General features: G+C 34.7%; 1 protein-coding gene across 3 annotated transcripts in view; it reads left to right on the top strand.

The window, feature by feature from the left end:
* ECHDC3 (enoyl-CoA hydratase domain containing 3) overlaps positions 1–23,154 on the top strand; it is a 57,495-nt gene that overhangs the window by 7,449 nt on the left and 26,892 nt on the right. For all 3 annotated transcript variants that reach the window (XM_051963647.1, XM_051963645.1, XM_051963646.1), the window contains exons 2-4: positions 2,479–2,600; positions 4,323–4,420; positions 17,167–17,367. In XM_051963647.1, the coding sequence (XP_051819607.1) occupies positions 2,479–2,600; positions 4,323–4,420; positions 17,167–17,367 (421 nt within the window). The remainder of the gene's footprint in view (positions 1–2,478; positions 2,601–4,322; positions 4,421–17,166; positions 17,368–23,154) is intronic.

The following is a 23,154-nucleotide window of genomic DNA, read 5'->3' as shown; positions in this document are numbered from 1 at the left end:
TTAAAAAATTAAGTTGTCAAAAATACTTATTTGTTATTTCCCAAGCCAACAAATATTCCTTGTTGTTTGGTCATTTTTTTCAGTGGTATGACTTTTTGTGACCCCATCTGAGGTTTTCTTGACAGAGTGGTTTGCCATTTTCCTGTCCAGCTCATTTTATAGAAAAACCTGAGGCAAGCAGGGTTAAGTGAGTTAGTCAAGGTCAACACTTAATCAATGTGTGAGGTCAGACTTGAACTCAAGAAGATGGACCTCAACTCCAAGTCCACACTCTATCCACAGAGCCACCCTAAGTATTCCTTAAGTACCTACAATATTGTCAATATTGACTGCTAAGCTCTGTGTGATTTTTAGACAAAATAGTAAACCACTGTTTGTTGATTTCCTTTTCTTTTGTAGGATAGAAATATCTACCCTACTTCAACTTTACAAGATTTTTAACTTCAACATAAATCTAAGAAAACTGAGAATTATAATTAACCAAGAGCAATCAAACTTTGTATACTATAATTGGTTATCTAAAATAATTTTTTTTCTGCCATGGCTTTCAGAATTCAGGTGGAGGTGGCAACTAACAGAAAGCAAAGTTTTCTTCTATATTGAACAGGTTTTCTCCAGAAGTTACTGAGATAGATAAACCTTTTCCCTTTCCTAGTTCCTGGTAATAAATCATCTTAGAGGCTTACTTGGAACAGAACCATGGAAATTACTTCTATATTGATTATCTGCTAAATACTACACAATGAATTTGCATGCCTTACTCTTTAAAAAAAAAAAAAAAAAAAAAGTTTCACATTCTAGGCCAGAACAGGCTGAGTTAAAATTCACCAACCAAAGTGCTAATAAGACATAAAGTCATAGTTACTATCCAGTTAGGTTCTTGGAGTGTTAGTAATCTCCTGAATGGGAAGGGGAAGTAGGGAGAAGTACCTATTGCAAGAGTTTTGGGGAACCTTAAATTCTTTCCAAAATTTTGACTTTTGGCCCTGAAATTTGCTTTAAGTTAACATTAACAGAGTGATAACCTTTTTGAAGTTTCCTGACACAAGAATACTTTTCCTCCAGTAGAAATGTTTTTAAGCAGCAAGCAGCATCATAACACATTGGGAGAAAATACTGTATTTGTAGGTCAAATCCAATATCTTCCATTTACTTGAAATCCCCCTACCCCCTCCCCCAAAAAAAAGCTCTCTAAATCTTGCTTTCCTCATCTTTAAAATAAGGGAATTTTACTTGATGACTTATGAGATCCCTAACTATTCTAAGCTTGTGATCCTATGGCAGTTCCCTTGGCACTTCCAAATGGAAATTTGAGCTGAACTAGTTTAATAGGTGCAGCAACTTTTATACATATAATTAAATAATGTTTATAGGGAAACAAGAGGATGAACATCATATCCATTTGAAGAGAACCACAAAATTGAAATGACATCCTGGAACTACCCAAGAATCATTATTATTCTGATTGCACTGGGACTAATTCAGTCACCAATGGGGACTGTAGCAAGGGATGTTATTTATGGAGGGACCAAATTGCCCTACATTGCAGTGAGGAATATGAAAGGAAAAAGTAATAATAAAAAATAAAAAAAATCTAGGTGGAGAGTGGCAGGAGGCTGATGTCAAATATGAAACAGTGAAATTACATTTGACTCGTTGCTGATTTCTGTTCTGGTTTTTTTATACAACAGTAATAATAATCTATTTCTGCATATAGCCAACAGGATGATGATCAAGGTGATTAGAGTCAGTGCATGGGGTATCGTGGCACAGTGATCAGGCAAATTTGCATATGTAAAGGCATGTTAGATGTTTTTATCAAGAGGGCCTTTCCCACTATAAATTTTGTCCTTTTGTTCTCTCTTCACACATTAGCAGAATTCTGCCAAATTATACGACATCAAAAAAGGGAGATGAGAAATGCTGTCACCGAGGCATCCTGACAAATGTGCCAGTTTCTGTTTTTCCTCAGAATGGGTGATAGGAGCTCAGGGGAGGGAGAGGAGGAGTTGCGGTCATATTTGACTCTTTGCCTAACCTAATTCTGAAAAACAGCTGCAAGGAATCAGGTGAAGTAGCTGCAGTTTTGTCAGATTCTTTCTGGCTCCTGCCACTGTCATACAAAACTTGGAGCTTTTCAGCCGAGGACAATGATTTTGAAACTATTGTGCCTTGTCTTTTCCATGGAGGTGACAGCAGTGTTTTTGACAGGAAGCCCAGAGAAAAAAGAAACAAATCAAGAGAGGCAGAATAAACCCAACCCCACCTTTCAAGTATTCTTTTCCTTGTTTTGACGGGAGTTGTGGCTCCAGCAAGTTGACAGCTATTCTAAATTGCAAAAACTAAACTATAACAGATCAGTTTTTTCCCTTTTGTTTTTTTTTTATATATATAGTTCCAAAATTAGAAAAGAAATTGGAGGGTTCTAACTTGTTTTGAAGGATACATGACCTAGTAATTATAAAATGTTCTTCACAGGACCATTATCTTGAATAATCCAAAGAAAAGAAATGCTCTGTCATTGCGTATGCTGAAATCTCTCCAAAATGACATTCTCCATGATGCTGAAAGCAAAGATCTAAGAGTCATTATCATTTCAGGTATTTTCTTAATAATAAGGGTTTGGTCTTGAGAGTATATTTATCTATCCCAGTGTTCTAATGGTTTCAGGAAATACTTACCTCAGTTTGAAGGTTAATCTGACAATTCCCTCATATGTAGAGGGAGAATTTTTAAATGCTAATTTCTAGATGTGTAAAATGGTAATATGATTGAGATTGGCAAAAGTGCTATCTGAGATGTAAATTACAGCACTGATCAATAAAAACATTTCTTTTCCTTCTTGCTATTGGATGGTGTACATTGGCAGTTTCATTAATAATGATCTCAAATTTCAGTAATTGATTTGTAGGTCACTCAAAAATTCCATTCATTTCCTACCTTGCTCCTGCAAAAAAAAAAAAAATTATATATATATATATATATATATGCTTTTTTTTTAAATGACTTTTTGTATACCCTAAGTTTTGTTTTACATCATAGGGTTAGCCACCAATCTTTATTTTTAAAATGTTAACTAGGGAAGCTGTGTGTCATGGTGTTATTAGTGTTGAAAAGAGAATTTGCCATTAGAACTAGGTCTCTCATCCTAACTTTGTTACTTTGAGCAATTCACTCAAAAACCCTGATAAAAATGTTAAAGCACTATATAAATGTTAGTTATGGTTACCAGTCAAATGGTCATGATTCATAGGCCATGTACCTCAACTTTAAAAATGAGAGAATTGGCTTAGATGACCATTAATGTGTCTTTCAGCTTTAACATTCTATGCTTCTAACTTTATTGATAACAATTTATATTAATACATTTATATAATGCTTTTGTAAGCATAAAGTACTTGTTTCATTCTATTGTCATTACAATCCTGTGAGGTTAGTAAAGCAGGTTTTTTTCTAATCTCCATTTTACAGATGAAAAACCAGACCCATATAGCTCATGTAGCTAATAAGTAAACTCTGTAGATCTTCTCTTAATTTTATGTTCATTCTACTCTCCGTCACTGGTCACCTTTGTTGATGACCATTTGTCTGCTTATAATAGAGTGCCCAAACAGCAGTCCTGTTAAAGGCACAGCAGTTTTTGTTGGCATTTCTCTTTATAAATCCATCTGTGCCTAAGAGTTTAGTTGTAAAAGAGTTGAGTTACAGGTCTAGGAAAGGTTCTTTTAGTCTTGGAAAATGAATTTTAGTTTTCCCTTTTTAAAACTTGGTCATGAATCTTTGTCATGTTTCAGACTCTTTATTAAATGAATGGGGTTTGATTAAAAAATATATAATTGTATACTTTTATCAGTTTTCCATTCTAATTTTGTGTAAGATGCTATATAACCTTTTAGATATCATTTTGGTTTTGTTCAGTTTGTGTCTTTTTCTTTGTGACCCTATGGACCATATTATCTATGGAGTTTTCTTGGTAAAAATACTGGTGTAGTTTACCATTTTCTTTTGCCATGAATAGAGGTTAAATGACTTGCCTGGAGTCATATAGCTAGTAAATTTTTAAGGTCACATTTGAACTCAGATCTTTCTGATTCCAGGCCTGGTGCTCTAGCCACTTAACCATGTAACTGCCTCCTTCAATTATCATAATATAACATTATATATAACTGTTCAATCCAGCAGATGTCAGAATGAATCAAGTCCCAAGACTCAATGAAATCTTTAGGTTAATATCAAAGGGTAAAAATAGACTGAATTTCCTAGGACTGGTTTTTATATTTCTCTTTTTTTCTCTCTCTTTTGGACTTTTTTTTTTTTCCCAGCTGAAGGGCCTGTGTTTTCCTCTGGCCATGATTTAAAGGAATTAACTGAACAGCAAGGCCAGGATTATCATGCTGAAGTATTTCAGACGTGTGCTGAGGTGAGGTAACCAGGATTATAATCTTGGAAATAATCATGGCAATTTACCTTCTAGCTTAATTGTATTCATCCAAATCTTGTCTTTCTCTCTGGTGGCTTATGACATTTCACAAACATGTTGATACTCATCCTGACATCCATGTGAGTAGAGGGTTAATAGGGCTTTCCTCATTCCATAAAATAAAAAGCTAATGGCAGTTAGTCATATAGAATGAAGAGGAGAGAGAATTAGATCTTCTGTATTCAGGTTGATATCATGGAAAGGGCACTGAACTGGATCCCCTCTTCTCCAACTCCCAGTGCTTCTCCCCTAAGATTGTCTTGTATTCACTTAGTATTTATTTTCCGTAAAATAATGCATGTACATATTGTCTTCTTGATGGAATATAATCTACTTGAAGTAAGGGACATTTTCCTTTTTATTTTTGTTTCTCCAAAGCCTAGCACAGTGCCTGGAACATAGTAAGCATTTTCTAGTGATTGATTAGTTGACTGAAGTCAGGAGGTTCTCATTGCCACTAATTTTCTTTATTATCCTGGAGAATTTGTCTGGATCTTAGTTCACTCATCTGTGTAATTCATTGTGTTAGACAATGATTCTGCACTTTCTTCCAGCTCTGAAAATATATGACTAGGGTGGCAGCTAGGTGGCACAGTGAATAGAGCACCGGCCCTGGAATCAGGAAGATCTGAGTTCAAATATGACCTCAGACACTTAACACTTCCTAGCTATGTGATCCTGGGCAAGTCACTTAACCCCAAATGCCTCAGTAAAAGTTGGGGGCGGGGGAGAGGAGAAGAAAGTAAGAAAGAAAAAAATATATGACTGTAACTCTTTGCTTCTAGGGACCATAGAATGTTTGTACTGACAGGAGATGTAAATTTTTTTTTCCCCACAAAGGACTACTAATGATAGGGAAACTAATTTTTTTCCCCAAAGAAATTGAGAGGACAGATGATTTTCTTGGAGTTGTATGGCAAGATGGAAGCAAAGCCAGATGGAAAATCCAGCTCTTTCTTTGTATTCCAAATGAATACTGTAGGTCACACACTACTTTTTTGGTCTAATCTTGAGGCTGTCTCAGTTTGCATGACTAGCATGGAAAACCACTGGAAGCTTCTGTAGGAAAGGAAGGTCAAGTCCTTGTTGTTGCTTTGACTTCCAAGAAATTGTATGTGTGGGACTTCTTCCTGTTTGTTCTTTGTGAAGTATAGCTCCTGCTCAAGGGCAAGAATGAAGACTCAGAAGTCCCTATGACTTAGACTTGAAATAATAGGACCAACCATTGAAACTATGCCCTGGACCATTGGTGTCAAACTCAATTGAAAATCAGATTCCTACTTTTATTTATTTTGTTACGCATGTTCCAATTACATTTTAATCTGATTCAAGCTTCATTGAAGAGTTTTGCCAGCTGCAGGCTGTGAGTTTGACACCTCTGCCTTGAACAACTCCTTTCTCCCAACCTCTTCTCTCCCAAACTATTTTCCCTAATCTGCTCTGGAGTAGAAGTACCTAATATTTATTCTAAACCTGATTTGCCTGATGTATATTCTGTAAACTGTTTATTTAAGAGGGCAAGTTGGCTAAAACATACACACACACACACACACACACACACACACACACACACACACACTTACTTTGGAAACCAACACTAAGAGATTTTTGTTTTTTATTATAAAACAATGATCTCTTCCCAAAGAAGTATATAGTACAGTATATAGGATACTGTACTATATGGCATGTAGAAGACAGGTCCCTTTCACAATAAATAAAAATGATGAATGAAAAATTTCTTCTCAGAATAATATTTTAAATGTATAAATAAAATATACAGGTTTACAAAGGACACCAATTTTATTGAAATTCAGTTATCAAAAAAAATTTTTTTTAAGTTCACAGGCCTCAGGTTAAGAACTCTTGATAGTAGAAAAAGTTAGAATCAGGATTCAAATATCATCTTGGACACTAACTCTTTGATTTCTGGACAAGTCACTTAATGTCTCTCTGTTTTCTATTCTGCAAAATGAGGAGGTTAGACTTAATGACCTCTAAGCCTTTGGCTTTAAATCCATGACTCCATGACCTATATAAGCTGAGGTCTAAAAAAACCTCCCAAAGAAGAGGAATAAAATCATTTACTGTCCTTTAGAGGGTTAAAGTCCACATTACAATACACTTCTGACCGCTAGGTAGGCAAGTTACTAATAATTTGATACCCAGCTTAGCAGAGAGTGCTTGCCTCACAGAAAAGATGTAGTTCATAAACACACCTGGACCCATTGCAATAGAATGGGAGAAGGAACATATTGATTCCTTTAATACCATTTCTGAGGAAATCAAATTGTCTTGGATGAATATGTGCACCATGAACTTGTGCAAGATTTCAATTTCCAAATGTAATCAACAGGCAGATTGGAACAGAATGAGTTAGATATTTCATTGTTCAGTTCATGCATGAGAAAATTTGATTTTCAAGAGGAAGACATAGGAGGTGTCTGAATTTGCTCAGCCTCTAACAAATATAGCAACTTTGGGATAAACAACAAATGTTGCATGAGAGTTAAGATAATTATTTACAGCACAGGGTGGGAAGTAGAACTTGAGTTAATTCAAGAATGATAAGTGTGGTCATTTGAAAAGCAGAAATAATAATTGATAAGGCTGTTACACACTTTGGTCCTTTACCAAAGAGGCCTGCTCTTTATTTTTGTGCTTTCTTTCTTTTCAGGTTTAAGAAGTGAAATGGAGGTCCAAGTAAGACCCTGTTCCTTTCCCTCCACAAATAAAATAAGGCTATGATTATTTCTGCAGCCTCTAAGCTTAAGCTCCTCAAATACAACTTCTGATTTACTGGGTCTAGGATAAAAACCTGTGTTGAAGATGAAAATGACCAAAAGGGCAGTTGACTTAGGGTAGGATTATGAAGGGTTTACATTTGTGTATTAACCAGGCCTCTTGTTCCTTTTCCCTGTGGTTGTCCAATTTTGATTGCTTCACCTTTTCTTTGCTTCCCTAAAAATGATGTGCATGCAGAGAAGAGATAGGATGTTAAATAGTCAGTCGCCCTAGTAGTGACTTGCTTTCTCAAAGACTAAAGCTCAGTATTAGGATAAATTTCTTTTATGATATATTAATTTCACTTATTCATATTATCCCATCCAGTATTCTAGCAGTAATACTCTTGGGTCCTTACTATCTCAGCTCTGTGACTCTATCAACAGATATAATTGTGACATTACAGTCTCATGAGTCTAGTGGAAGGAAATTAAATTAGATTATTAGAAAATGAGATACTTATTTTTAATAAATTCTAACAAATGTAACATTTTCCATGAATAAGAAAATTGACCTTAAAAAATAAATTATTTGAGGCAATCTCTTGAAATTAAATGAAGACTAGATTTTATGGTATGTTGAATTTTCAGTCAAAATACCTGGGCTCAAATACCAGTTCTACTAAATATTCTCTCTCTGACCTTTAGTAAGATAGCTAATCTCATTGGGCCTTGATTTCCTTATCTGAAAAAGGGAAGAGATTGGGCTAAATTGATTGTCTGTGGAAGTCCTTCAATCTCTTAATATATTCACATATTATTTTTCAAATTGTCCTTTCATAAGAAAGAAATCCAAATTTTGTTCCAAGTATTTAAGTCTTAAAGTCTATAAAATAATAAATTATCATGTACATTTGTTAACAAATAATTCTGTAATAAGAGTAACACTATCTATAATGTTGCAGATAATTTAAATTGTGTTTGCTTCCAGAAACAAAAACTATTCCAAAGGAGCCTTTTAGTTAAAATGGAGAGGAAACAGAGTAGCACTATGTATTAAGATACAATAATGATAATAATGTTAACAGTAGATAACATTTATATAGCAATTTAAGCACTTTACAAATATTTTCTCTTCTAGCCTCACAATAACCTTGAAAAGTTTCATTATTATCCTCATTTTATAGATGAGGGAACTGAGGCAAAAGTTATCCAGAGCACACAGCAGCTGTCTAAGGCAAGATTTTAACTTAACTTTTTCTGACTCCAACCTCTATTCGCCATACCACATTGCTGCCATATACATATATGCTCATATGAGGAAATCCAGAATCCAGAGGAGTGAAAGCATGCTGGAAAGCATTGGACAAAATTCAATTGAGAAACAAGTTTGTCATCAGAATATCCAGCAGACCACCTGGCTGACAGGAAGTAGGCAAGGCATGCGGGAAACAGATCATAAATCTGCTGCTGAGAAATACATAGTAATGATAGCAGCCTTTCATTGCTTAAACATTTGATCTCTCTTTGCCAAAAGTATATAATGTTGGTATAATATGCTAATAGTTTCTTAACTCATCTTAATAATTTTCAAAAAGTGGAAGAAACAGCAAAAGGAAATTCTATTCTAAATGTGATTCTCACATAAAAGGAGGAACTAGTTGCTGGGGTGATAATAATGGGAATCTTAATAGGAAGTGACCATTCCATTTTAGAACCTGTTTTTTAAAAGGATTAACCCCTCCCCTTTATAGAGCTGGGAGGTTTACAAATGGACATTGGAGATGTTTTCAGACTTTTCCTATTAATTATGCTACTTTTTTCTTTTTCTTTTTTTGACTTTAAAAATACTACTTGTTATATGAGGTATTTCTATAGGAGGAAGAGGTAGACTGAGGAAAACTGGTGACATAGAAAAAGAAAATACATCAATAAAAACTTTTTCTTTAAAAAAAAAAAAGGAAGAAGAAAAGTAAGGCAGAGTATAAGATTTAGGAAGCCAACTTTAGAGGATTCAGAGTTTAAAAAAAAAAAAGGTAGGATTCTTTGAACTAAAAATCTAGGAAGGGAAGTCGATTCAGAAGAAGTGGGAAGCTCTCAAGAATGGCATCCTGAAAACACAAAGAAAAACAGTTTTAAGAAACAGGCTAAGAAAGCACTAAGCTATCTTTGGGGGTTTCAACTCATTAAGGCCCAGGTGAATTAAATGTCAAAATATTGAAACAACTGGCAGATATAATTGCTAAGCCCATGTCAGTGATCTCTGAAAGATCCTGGAGAATGAGAGGGGTTGCCAGATTTCAGAAGGGCAAATATCTCAATTGTTTGTTTGTTTGTTTTTAAAAAAGAATTGGCATATTATGAGCTAAAGAATTGTACTTCAATTCCTGCCAAAATCCTCAACCATGTAATTCAAGGTATGATAAATAAACACCAAGAAAAGGAAAGAGTGGATTCAAAGAGCTAAAAGACTTCCATCAGTAACAGGTCATGCCAAACTAAGTTTGTCCTTTTTTTTTTTTTTTTTTTTTTTTTTGACAGGGTTAATAAACTACAATAGGTATTGCTGTAGATCTAGTTTATCGAAATCTTCATAAAAGACTTGAGAAAATCTCTCATATCATTCCAGTGGACGAAATGGGGGATATTACAGTTGGACAATAGTTAGATGGATTCAGAACTGAGTGATTAGCTAAATCAACCAAAATGTGTTGACTTCAGAAAAGGTATCTAGTGCAGAGTGCCAGGAATCTTTGCTTTTAAACATTTTTATTAATTACCTAATAAATGGGTGCAGTAGATAGAATACCAAGTTTGGAAGTAGGAAGACTCCTCTTCCTGAGTTCAAATCTAACCTTGGACAGTTACTATGTGAAACTGGGCAAGTCACCCCCAAATGAGGTCACAGAGTTGTCCATGACTAAAAAATGACTTAACACACCTATTCATTACTTGGGTGAGGACTTAAATGGCATATTTACCCAACTTGAAGATGCCATAAAACTAACAGGGATAGCTAACCTATTGAATGACAATGTCATAATAGTCTCAACAATCTCGATTGACTTACACTTGAATTGAAATATTTGACATACCAAGTTTAAAATGGGTAGGCAGGGCTAGATAAATTGTTTTTCTGGGGGGGAGAGGGGAATCTTAGTACGTTAGTGGACTGCAAGATCAATATGAATCAACAATCAGATATAATTCAATAAAATATATATAACAAATATAACAATCAAATATAATTAATGCTATCTTGGGTTTCAGTAAGAGTAACATAACAAGGGAAGTATCACCAGGGATACTGAGGCTAATTCTTACCAGTTCATAAGAACCAATTGTTAACTCTTCACTGTGACATATTATTTATAAGTGACAACTGCTGCTAGTTAGACCTTAATTTGTTGTTTTGTTGATTGTTTAGACTTAAGAAAGTTATGGAGAAAATGTTAATTCAGATTAAATTTAAAAGTCTTCTGTGAGAATGTGTGTGTGTGTGTGCGCGCGCGTGCGTGTGCATAGCAGTTCAGTTGTTAAATATTTACAAACCTACTACTCTGATAGTCTCACTATATATTCACTATATATTACCACCACCTCTAGAGTACTGTGTTTGATAAAAAAGTAACATGTTAGGAAGGATTATAATAAAAATGCAGACATGAAGAATCTCAAAGTTAGACTATATAAGGATTGCTTGAAGAAACAGGAGATATTTATCCTGAAGAAAACAAAATGTAAAGGGGAAAATAGCTGTCTTCAAGTATTTTAAAAATATACTTATTTAAAACTTAAATGAGAAATAAGAAAAAAAGTAAATAGAAAAAAGAAAGAAAAAGAAAAAAACAAACACAAAACATTGTCAGTGCCTAGCAGAACATTGGGGAGGACTCAAAATATTTAATAATAAATTGTCATTTCAACAAAGCATACATAACAATAGAAGACATTATATTCATGACTATCCATCTTTTCTTTGCTTCCTTGTAGGTTGTCCTTTGTTCTCTGCTGGGCACTTTTTACTTTATTCTTTTATCTGCCCTTTCGTCCCCTTCTTACCTCCCCCAAGCAGGCTTCAGTTAAGCATGGATATATTTATGTACACATACATAAATAAATGTGTGTACATATATGTATATATGTGCACATACACACATGTATATACACAATACATTCTCTTACATACACACTCACATGTACAAACACACACATATATATGCATATACACATACATCTAAGATAAAATTAATGTAACTGACATATAATATAGATTTCTCTTGATTGAAATTTTTAAAGTTAATTCTATCTAAGATCAATGATTACTACCTCTACTTTTTTTTAAAATGAATTCTACCACCAATCATTGTTATATTTGTTTTTCTCTCTTATTTCCTATCCTTGCTAACTTCTATTTTACTTCTGTTAACTTGCTTATTACCCCCATCAGGCTCTCCTCTCCCCATGGATCCCTCCCTTATCTTCTCTCCCCCATATTTCTCTCCCTTTCTATTTCTTCTCCATTAATCTACTCACCTTATCCCACTCCTATTGATTCACACACCCTTCCATACCCTACCTTATCTTTTTCCTTCCCCCCTAAATTCTTTATAAAGTTATAGAATTTCTTTATAGATTTATAAAATCCTTTATAGAGGGTGCTATACTCTTCTTGGTGTGTGTGTGTGTGTGTGTGTGTGTTTTTATGTGTGTCTTTGTGTGTTTTGGTTCCCTCTTTAACTCATTCCCAATGTGAGTGGCTTTTCAGAACTACCAGCTCTCCTTCCCCATCTAATTCCTTTGTGTTAGTTCTTGTTATTGTACCTTATTTGTATAGTATAATTACTATTTTTATCTTTTCCTAGATGATTTTGCTGTTAGTCATATTATATTCAGCTCTACCTCAGTCTTTCTTTTGGACTATATAATTACTAAAGTTATTCTTACATATATGGTTTACATTTCCATATATAAAACATATACAATTTGTCTTTACTGAGTCCCTTGAAATTAGTCTTTGATGTTGGCATTTATATGTTAAATTTTTTGTTGAGTTCAGGTTTGTTTGAGACAACATCCTAAAAATCTGACAGTTCATTGAATGTCCTTTATTTCCCATTGAATATTATACTTAAACCTTTTTTGTTGGATATAACATTTTCAGCCACAACCCTAATTCTTTAGATTGTTGATAATATGGTATCCCAGGACCTATGGACTTTTATTGTAGCTACTAATAAATCCTGTGTAATTCTTATTGTAGCTCCAGAATATTTGAACTGAGTTTTGTTGTTGCTTATAAAATTTTCTCTTTGATCTAGGGGTTTTGAAATTTAGCAATGATACTTCTATGTTTTCTTTGTACTAGCTCTTTGAGATAGTGATTGGTAGATCTTTTCTTTTTCTTCTTTTCCCTTTTTGTTCTATCACTTCAGGTTCTTTTTTAGTCATATCTTTCAGATAGTCATGTTATTCCTATGTTTACTCTTCTTGATCTCTTCTTCAGATCCAGATTTTTCTTATATTTCACATTCTCTTCTATTTTTTCATTCTTTATATTTTGTTTTATTATTTTTTTGTCTCTTGTTACTTCAGTGATTTCCCCTTGCCCAATCTTAATTTTCAAAGAGTCATTTTCTTCTTGAAGACTCTAGATCTTGGGGCAATGAGATATTGTAGTGGATAGAGCACCAGCCCTGAAGACAGGAGCACCTGAGTTCAAATATGGCCTTAAACAATTAACAACTAACACTTCATAGCTGGGCAAGTCACTTAACCCAAAATTGCCTCAGCCAAAAAAAAAAAAATCTCCTTTTCTAGTTTTTTAACTTTCTTTCAGAATCTTCTTATTTTTTCTTGGATGGTTCTAATTTATTTATTTGTTTTCATTTTGCCTCAATCTCATTTGATTTTTAGAGTCCTTTTTGAGTTCTTCTATAAATTCCTTCTGGGCAAGTGCTTATTTAACATTACTCTTTGGGGTAGAGGAGGCTTTTTTTACTTTAATGTCCTCCTCTGAAGATGAACCCCAGTATTCTCTATTTTCATAGCAAGTTGCTATGATTAGGTTCTTTTTCTTTTGCTGTTTTTTTTAAAGTAAAAATTTGTTAGTATAAGCACCTGTAATCCTAGGTTTGAGAGGATGATGTTTCTGGCTTCACTTCAGCTTTCCTCTTTGACCTGGAACCCCAAATCAAAAGTTCCACCCTCCTATAAATGCCCACAGCCTACAGTTCCTGCCCCACTACTTCTGCACTCACCTGGTGTGCTGGTTCCTTGTCACGTAGGGCCATGTCTCAGAAGTACAACTGGGCCTGATTCCTTATCATCAGAGGTTCACTCAGTTTTCCCAAACCCAGATGCTGCACTCTTTCTGGGAAGTGAAAGCTCCTGTAGTTTTGTTTGAGGCTCCCTCTAAATCCAGCTAACCCTAGGGCTCTCTGCTTACAATTTCCCTAGAGCTAGCCTGGAGGTGTTTACATTTTACACTGCTTAAATCTCAGTCCTGAGATCTTTATTTGGGACTTCTCCTGTTGTCTTCCTTGGAGAACTCCTGTTCTGTCCCAAGTCTTACTTATTTTTCACTGGTCTATGTTAGCTCTGAGGTACAATTTTTGTTTGTGGGGGAAATCTGGAGAACTTAGAATTTTCTGACCTACTTCACCATCTTTCCACAATCCACTCCACTTCAAGAATTTAAGGCAGACCTATCAAATGGGAGAGTGATTAGCATTAGGAGCAATGAGTGGATTTTGCTGAGAGGCATGTTTTATTTGACAGTTCCATAACAATTGAAAATTTAATGGGCTACCTTTTATGGGTTCTCTTTTACTGGAGATCCCCAAATAAGGAGTGGATGATCCATATTTACTGGGCAAATTGTAAAGAGATTTCTTATTCAGGTATAAATTAATCAGAATCACAGATTCTCTGATGTGAAAGCAACATCAGAGGCCATCTATTCCAACCCATACCAAATCTCCATCTTTCTAGAAAACTGGGACACTAATGAATTGTTGGTGGAGTTGTAAAATGATCCAATGATTCTGGAGAACAATCTGGAATTGTGCCCAAAGGGCTATAAAATTGTGTGTACTCTTTGATCCATCAGTAATGGTTCTGTATCACAAGGAAATCATAAAGGAGGGAAAGGATTCACATGTGCAAAAATATTTGTAGCCACTCTTTTAGTGGTAGCAAAAAAATTTTTTTAAACTAGATAACTACCAAAAACAAACAAACAAACACTCTACTATTAGTAATCTTTAATTATATCTTCTAGAATTTTCCAGGAATCTAAGCAAACTTCACTGGCCTAGAATTTGCTGCTTCCATTATTTTTTTTGAAAATCAGAATATTTGTTATTCTCTAATACAAAAGAACTAGTAAGGTCAGGGTAGCAATTCTTAGTTCTAAATAAACATGTGACAAATTCCCAACGGGCCATTGATTTATTTAAGGGAAGAGGCTACCGACAAAATGAAGGAGTAAAATTGGCACCCGAAATGGCAAATATGAAATAGAGTTGGGAGAGGTATAAGGTTACAACGGAAAGGAATTTGGAAGAATCCACTAAAGAAATATGGCATGAGGCCTGAGTTTGCTATCTATTGGCAGGTTAGATCTATGGGGAATTTTAGCAGACTGACCAGAAGTAGCTATGTGGGGAGAAGGACACCATTAGAGAGCAGTCACTATGAAGGAAAGGAGGGAGAGTAACCTCATAGTGGGCTTAGTCCTGAAAAAGACTTAACAAAGATCTTCATCATAACCACATCTTTTATGGGGGAAACATAGCCTTGGGGTTTCCCAGGTGCACAGGCTCAAACTGGACAGGGAGGTCAGAGAGCTAGATGTAATGCACCTGGCAGACCAGGTCCCATGCTAAGCAAGATAGTCTGTGAAAGCTAACTTCCTTTCTGGATGTAATTGTGTTTTATAGTTTCCATTATGATTGTCTTAACTTAGAGTAATAAGACAATCTGGGAAAGCTAAGTTCTCATCAAAGGTTGTTGTGACTGTCTTTAAAGATGCTAAGTGGATTGGAGACAGAATGTATGAATTAACAATAGACTGACTTCACATAATTCTATATGAACAGGATTTGTGCTTCTTCCTAACAGGGGAATATAGTCATTTTGCATCAGAACCTTTTCCATTCTCCATGGCCTAGCAATCATAGCTGCTAATTCTTTCAGTAAATGAAGAGGTAGTTCATCTGGGCCAAGTGCTTGAATCTATCAAGGACAGCTAAGTAATCTTTTACTATCTCATTATCTTACATATCAACCCCCTATTAGCCATTTTGATTCTGTCCTTTCCAGCCTAAAGGTCATTTTTCTTGACTGATTAAATAATGGAAGCAAAATTAAAATTAAGCCCTTCTCTCTGCTGTTAATTGTCATCCTGTCCATCCTAAACTGCACACCCCACACCCCACACCCCACACCACCCCCAGTCCTTCTTTGAGTTTCCTCTTTTACTTAATAAAAACTCAATTTTGTCATCCTTAGCTTTCCTTGCAAGGTGTTCATTCTGAGCTTTCTCACTCTGGACGTAATTCTTTAACTATCATACCATACTTTTGAATTCATCCTATTAGCTACCCTCATTTCCATATTCATAAAAATATATTCCATATATTTTTAAGTTGGTTGGTGAATTCTCTGTGAAGTTTTATCAATCACTTCAGATAACTCCTATTTTTCCTTTTCATCAGTATTGTTTTCCTTTATGTCTTCATAATTTCCTTCTTGAGAATTTCCCTTCTTGCACTGATTTCCCTTATAGAGTTGTAGTCCATAGTACTCTACTTCTCCTTCCTCTGAATCTTAGAAATTTGCTCTCTCAGAATCTAGGATGTATGTAAGACTGTGGTTATATTTCCTCTACACGCTCTAGGATGGATTTGTCACTTCCTAAACAGACAGTTACTTCCTATTGGTAAGAGTCATATCCAGAATAAACTTCTCCTTTTTTGGTTTTTCAACTTTCAAGGGATATAATTATCAAAAGGTAATCCAAGGTATATAATGAAATTCCAAGCTACTTCTTTGAATCAATGGATACCTTTATTGTGGGTTATATCTTCTAGCTATATATTCCTTTCAAAGTCTTAGGGACATCTCTGAGGTGGAATAGGCTTCTTTCTAATGCTTTTCACCTCAAGCACCCTTGCTGGATTGTTGTTCCCACTATCAATCACAAGCAATTATCAGTGTCATTTGTCAGTGCTAGTTAATATCTTTTCAATATCATCAATACAAGCAGTTAGCACTTCATTTTGAGCAGCATATCATCAATTAGCTTTTTTGCGGGGAATATTTGCAGAGAAGATATAAGAACAACAGGAATATAAACACACCCCCCACCCACCCCCCAGCCAGGAGACATGTTCTCTCTACTAACTCAGCCCATAAAAAGAATAGCCTTAGGGTTAAAAGTGTTAACCCTACCAATTTCACTTCCAAATTCAGCATAGCATCTCAGGCCACCAAGTTGATTCACTCCTGGGCTAGGTAAAGGAAGTAACTTCAGAAATATATTGGTTTACTGAGTTTAGTTGCCTATAAGCTCTGAGATGGACTTCCATGACTAATTCTTTGCCCTTCTGGCCTTTCAAAATCTCACAGATCATGTACCAAAGGAAAGAATATATTAACAGGAAGGGACCCCTCTTAACCACTATAATAAACTTTTTTCTTCACTGAAGTGAAGCTATCACAATAAAGTTTTTTTTTTTTTTTAACTAATGAGCCTAGATTAATTTTTTTCTAGGATTAAATGAGATAATATTTTGCTACTGAGATTGCTTCAAACTCTAAAATTTTATGATTTTGCTATTCTTTAAAAGTACTTTTAAAACCATAAATTGCTTTAGAAATGCAAAGTATCATTATTTTTAGAATTGTTAATAGCAGCTAATTTCTGAGTGGAAGTGAAATTGATTTCCTTTGCTCTTTCAGGTCATGATGCTAATCCAGAAACATCCTGTCCCCATCATTGCCAAAGTGAATGGTTTAGCCACTGCTGCAGGTTGTCAGCTGGTTGCAAGTTGTGACATTGCCCTGGCAAGTGAGAAATCTCATTTTGCAACTCCTGGTGTGAACATTGGACTCTTCTGCTCCACTCCAGCAGTTGCCCTGGGAAGAGCAGTTCCTAAAAAGGTAAATCAATCTCCTTGAGTCTTTTCTACCTTTAGTGTTCTTGGTAGATTATTTTTAGAATCCATTTCACCATCCTCAGAAAATTGCTGATATTTGAGTGGTTTTGCCTACAACATGGTAGGACTGGACATTATGTGGGAACATGGCCTTTTTTTGGAAAGTTACTAAGAAGTAGAGAATGTCCAGCTGCTTCCTCCATGACATCCTCTGGTGCTGCTAAATAACAGGGTACATTTGTGAAAAGTCACATGTATACAAGGGAATTGGGGGATTTTTTTTTCCCATTGAAGGGGTGGAGCTTTTATATGAAATAATAGGTTTTACTTTCATAGAACTTAATACATGCTATCACAGACAGTAGAACCCTTGCTCATTGTTAGTGTTTGGGAACAGGGCTGGTACTCACATTTGATTAGACTTATTATAGTGTATAGTTCTGTTTCTGGGGACTTGCTTTGACTCATGGGTGAGGCAACTCTATGAAATAAGAAGCCATGCTATAAAAGCATCCTATCATATCAGGAATGATGACAAACTTCATCTTCAATTGCCTTTTTCCCTCCATCTTGATAAGAGACAGGCTCTCCCATTTCCTCTATTAAACTTTGTAGTTTTATCATCATTAAGTCATATTTATTGAGCATTCTTTAATTATACGGTACTCTACCTAGGCATTATATCACCACATAAAGAGTTCCCTTACTACTTCTTCACTCTGTTCTAGAAACCTGTAAACTTCAGAAATTCCTAACCTAAGTTCCATGAATTTGTTTGGGGGGAAGGGGGAATTATGAAGAAGAAAGAGGTATAGGTGTGGGTGTATAGATAGACAGATAGAGAAGCTAGATAATCAGATGGACAGATACAACATTTCAATATAATTAGTTTCCTTTGCGATTCCATTTATTTTATTTTATGCATCTAAAAATACTGCTTTGAGAAGGGGTCCACAGGTTCCATCAGATTGCCCACTAAAAAAAGGCTAAGAAACCATGTTGTTAAGTTAGAGAAATGTCATATACAATAACTTTGAGGGAAAATCAACTATCTAGAATATATTAAAAAGTTGCACATGTGCCTGGGGCACAGAAAAAATGAGACCCAAGGGAAATGAAGCCAGCCAGACTGAGTAATTTTGTAAGGCCTGCCTCTCTTTTTACATTGTCTTACTAGGCTTCATTAGGAATGTAAGTTTGTGGGAGAACCTAGATGGAAGCACACATATTTGCAGAGAAATAACTGCAAGTGGACAATGACAATGTGACTGTTGTGCCAGAAATGATGACATAATGGTGATCCATTATAAAGATTCATAGAATTTGAGAGTTGGAATGAATAAAGCCAGTGAGAATTAAGCAGCTTGATAAAAACAGATTCAAACTTTTTTTAATCTTTAAAATGGAAATTCCTTGAGATCAGGGACAATTTTAATTTTGCCTTAATATTTCTATTGGTCCTTATATTAATTGATGTTTAACAAATGTATATTGAATGAATTCTGTCTGCAAGAATAAATTAGATATTCTATACTCTGTACATTTAGTTTGCTATGAAGTATATATTAAAATGCATCAGAAGTTGAGTATAAAATATTATTCATTCTTACTTAGGCTGAGGATAAAATCATGACACCTACATACAATAAAAGACATATATAATACAATCCATTTAGGAGTTGGTTATTAATCCCATAGTCTCTGTCCCTGAAAGTAGTATCAAGATCATTCACTTTAAATCCTTACTAAAATACCTCCCACAATTTTTATTTTTTTGTTCCATTCTTTGTGCTAAAATTTGAAATCAAAACTTCTTTTACTGAAATATCTGTCAGACACTTGAGAACTGCTTTACCTTTGTTAACTTATAAATTGTTTCTTGAAAGGAAAAGAAAACAGAAATGAGAAAAAAATAACAAACCTCAATGTGAAAAAATAAAATAGGCTTCTCATTCCAAAGAAGCCAGCAGATCTGAAGCTTTAAACAACAAACCCACCCACATTCGCTCTGCATTATTTTGCAGTGAGACCATAAAATAAAAGGGATATAACAGGAGCCTTTATTGTACTCACTTTGTCCAGTTGTTTCTTAAAATGGAATTTAGGACAAGGGTAATAATTATATTGCCTTTCACAAAGTCCTACATGTGTCAATAATGATCTGACTCTTTCTAGGTCCTCATGCCATTTAGGGTAACTACAATATTTTATTAGGGTAACTACAATATTTTATATATATATATAAAATTATATGTATATTCTAATCAATGGTCCAGACCTGTGATATCAAACTATTAGGCTTCATATTGACTTTTCAAAATCACAAATTAGCATTATCTATGTTTTATTGTATTTCTTGTTGTTTTTAAGTATTTCCCAATTATATATATATATATATATATATATATATATATATATATATATATGTATATGTATATGTATATATATGTGTGTGTGTGTGTGTGTGTGTGTATATATTTATTTTTTTATTTTTTGGCTGAGGTAATTGGGGTTAAGTGACTTGCCCCGGGTCACAGAGCTAGGAAGTGTTAAGTGTCTGAGGCCAAATTTGAACTCAGGTCCTCCTGACTTCAGGGCTGATGCTCTATTCACATCTAGCTGCCCTTCCAATGACATTTTAATCTGATTTGGGTCACACTCAGAGGTAGTGTAGGGTCATATCTTGCCTAAGCTGTGAGATACCTCTGATCTAAACAGTATTTCAAAGTGAAAGTAGAGTGATTTCATTGAGCATTTAATTCTGCATTGCTTTCTTTTCTACCAGGAATAGAAAGCTTAACTCACAATAATGGGTCAATATAAAAGAGCCAAAATAAAGATATTGATTAAAGGAAATAGAGTAAAGGCCTTTCTCAATGACCCTCTTAACTGTAGTGTCTTCTCTGTTATTTCCTAGTTATCTCAGATATAGCTTGCTTCATATATGTTTGTTTACATGTTGTCTCTTCCATTAGATTGTGAGCTCTTTGAGGGAAGGAAGGTCTTGTGCCTCTTCTTGTATCCCCATAGTTTAGCACAGTGCCACTCACATAGTGGGTACTTAATAGTGGGTGTTTATTGATTAATTGATTGAAACAAAGAATATTAGAATGTAAGGTCTCTTTCCCCTTTTTCTGAATTATCTGTCTGTCTGTCAGCTGGATTCATTTTCCCACAGTCCACTTTTTCCATCAAATGGATCTACCAAAAAATCATAACCGATCAGAAAACATCTCTCAGTATTTATTCTTCAGGGGAACACACACCCAACATTCATCAATACTCAGCACTGGAAGCTTGCTGCTTCCTTCATTGTGTTCAGTACAACATAAGCAAGTCACCAGTGCCCTCTGCTGCCCAGAAAGACAAACCCACTGAGCTGTACAGGGATGTAGTTTAAATGCTGGAAGCTTAGACAGCTGGCATTCAAGTTCAAGTTCAGACTGATCCTTCTTGGTGATATTAAGCATTTACAAAGTGTTTATTTTTATTTTTTATTTTGTTCAGTAATTCATTTTTATAGCTTTTTGGATAAAGTGACCATGCTGGCCTCAACTATAACCCACACAAAAATAGGGGTGAGTCGTTAGCAGTTAATTCCTTTGTTCAAGGAATGAGAGAAAGCCTTTTGGATCTCCCCTTCAGACCTGATCCCTGCTTGGGCCTAAATTGGCAGCAGAAAAAACAGTGAGAATATTGCAGAATCTCCTTTCTCAAGCCATTCATTGAGCGGGGACAAAAGTTATTTTCTTCCATCTTTCTGAACTTTTTATCTGTAAGGCCTGTTTCTTTAAAATCATATAGTATTTAAACATAACATTCTCTCACTCTTTTTGATGCTGTTTCCTTGCATTTTGTTTTTTTACTCGTTTTCTTTCCTTTTTTGTCTGATCTTTCTAGTACAATAAGAAAATTGTATAAATATGTCTTCACATATTTATACATATAGTTTAACATGTATAACATATATTGGATTATTTGCCCTCTGGGGAGAGGGTGGGGGGAAGGAGAAAATCTGAAACATAAGGCTATGTAAGGGTCAATGTTAAAAAATTATCCATGCATATGTTTTGAAAATAAAAAAGCTTTAAAATAAATAAATACATATTTGAAAAAATAAAAATAATAACTAACATCTATAGAGTACTTTAAGATTTACAATTTAATCTTATCTCATTGATCCTCACATCCACCCTGTTAGGTAGGTGCTATTATCATCTCCATTTCACAGATGAAGAAACTGAGGCTAAGACAATTAAGAGTACTTTCCCTATTTAGTTCTTCCTGTTTTCAAATCTGATATTCTGATTACTATACCATCTAACTGCCAACATAATGTGATTTTAAATAATTTAAATCTTCAAAATTGTCAAAATTAATTTTTTTAGGTCCAGTTCTTCTATTTTGTTTTAGTCATTTTAAGTAATGTGGCTATTCTTCATGACTCCATTTGGAGTTTTCCTGGCAAGGTCCCAGAGTAGTTGTCATTTCCTTCTCCAGATCATTTTTCAGATGAAGAAACTGTATATAAGTTACTTACCTAGGATCACACAGTTGATAAGTATCTGAGGCCAGATTTGAACTCAAGATGTATTCCTAATGACAAATGTTGTAGGGAAAGTGAGAAAATTGAAAAACTAAAGCACTGTTGGTAGAGTTGTGAACTGATTCAACTATTATGTAGAACAATTTGGAACTATGCTCAAATATTTACCTAGTGGCAAAGAACTAGAAAGTGAGAGGCTGTCTATTAATTGGGAAATGGTTGGACAATTTATGATATATGGTTTTGATGGAATACTGTTGTGTTTTAAGAAATGATAAACTAGATACTCTTAGAAAAACCAGCAAAGACTGATGAAAAGTGAAATAAGTAGAACATTGTCCACAATAACAATAATATTGTAAGATGATCAACTGTGAATGACTTTGCTACTCTCAGCAATACAATGAGCCAAGACAACTTTGAAGGATTTATGATGAAAAATGCTATCCATGCCCAGAGTTTGAATACAAATTGAAGCATGTTTGTTTTTTTTTTTTAAACTTTATTTTCCTTAGAGTTTTATTTGGTCTTCCTTTTCTTTTACAGTATGACTAATATGGAAATGTTTTGCATGACTACACATGTATAACTACTTCAAATTACTTGCCTTCTCAATGAGGGTGGCCTACCACCATCTCCATCCCTAGATGGAGAATGACAATTTGGAACTCAGTTTTAAAAATAAATGTTGAAAATTGTTTTTACAGGCAATTGAGGAAAAATAACACTAATTTTTTAAAAAAGAATTTCTTAAAAATGTTTCTGACTCCAGGTCTTTCTATCCACTGTATCACCTACCTGCCTTTGATTTCTTTGAAATTGCAAAAAAATTTCAGAGAGATAGCTCCACATATAAATATATACTAGTTACTGTTTCTGTAATAGTTTTATAGTAGCCTGGGGTTTTGGGAGGGAAGGAAACATGCATTTGTTAAATGCCTACAATGTGCCAGGCACTGTGTTATACACATATAAATATTATCTCATTTGATAAATATAACAACCCTGAAAGGTGGGTACTATTATTATTTCCACTTCCTAGTTGAGGAAACTGAGGCAAACAGAGGTTAAGTGACTTGTTCATCATCAGGGTCAAACAGCTAATAAATGTCTACTGTTATATTTAAATTCTAGTCTATCCTGACTCTAGGCCATACCATACCACTAGCAACCTGCTGTCACAATGACCTTCCTAAGGCACACATCATTCCTCCATTCCAAAACATTTGGTAGCTTCCTATCAGC

This window comes from Antechinus flavipes, chromosome 5 (assembly GCF_016432865.1).
Source record: "Antechinus flavipes isolate AdamAnt ecotype Samford, QLD, Australia chromosome 5, AdamAnt_v2, whole genome shotgun sequence".
Taxonomy (NCBI): domain Eukaryota; kingdom Metazoa; phylum Chordata; class Mammalia; order Dasyuromorphia; family Dasyuridae; genus Antechinus; species Antechinus flavipes.
The sequence above is the reverse complement of the archived record's forward strand: the minus strand, read 5'-3'. Positions and strand labels throughout refer to the sequence as shown.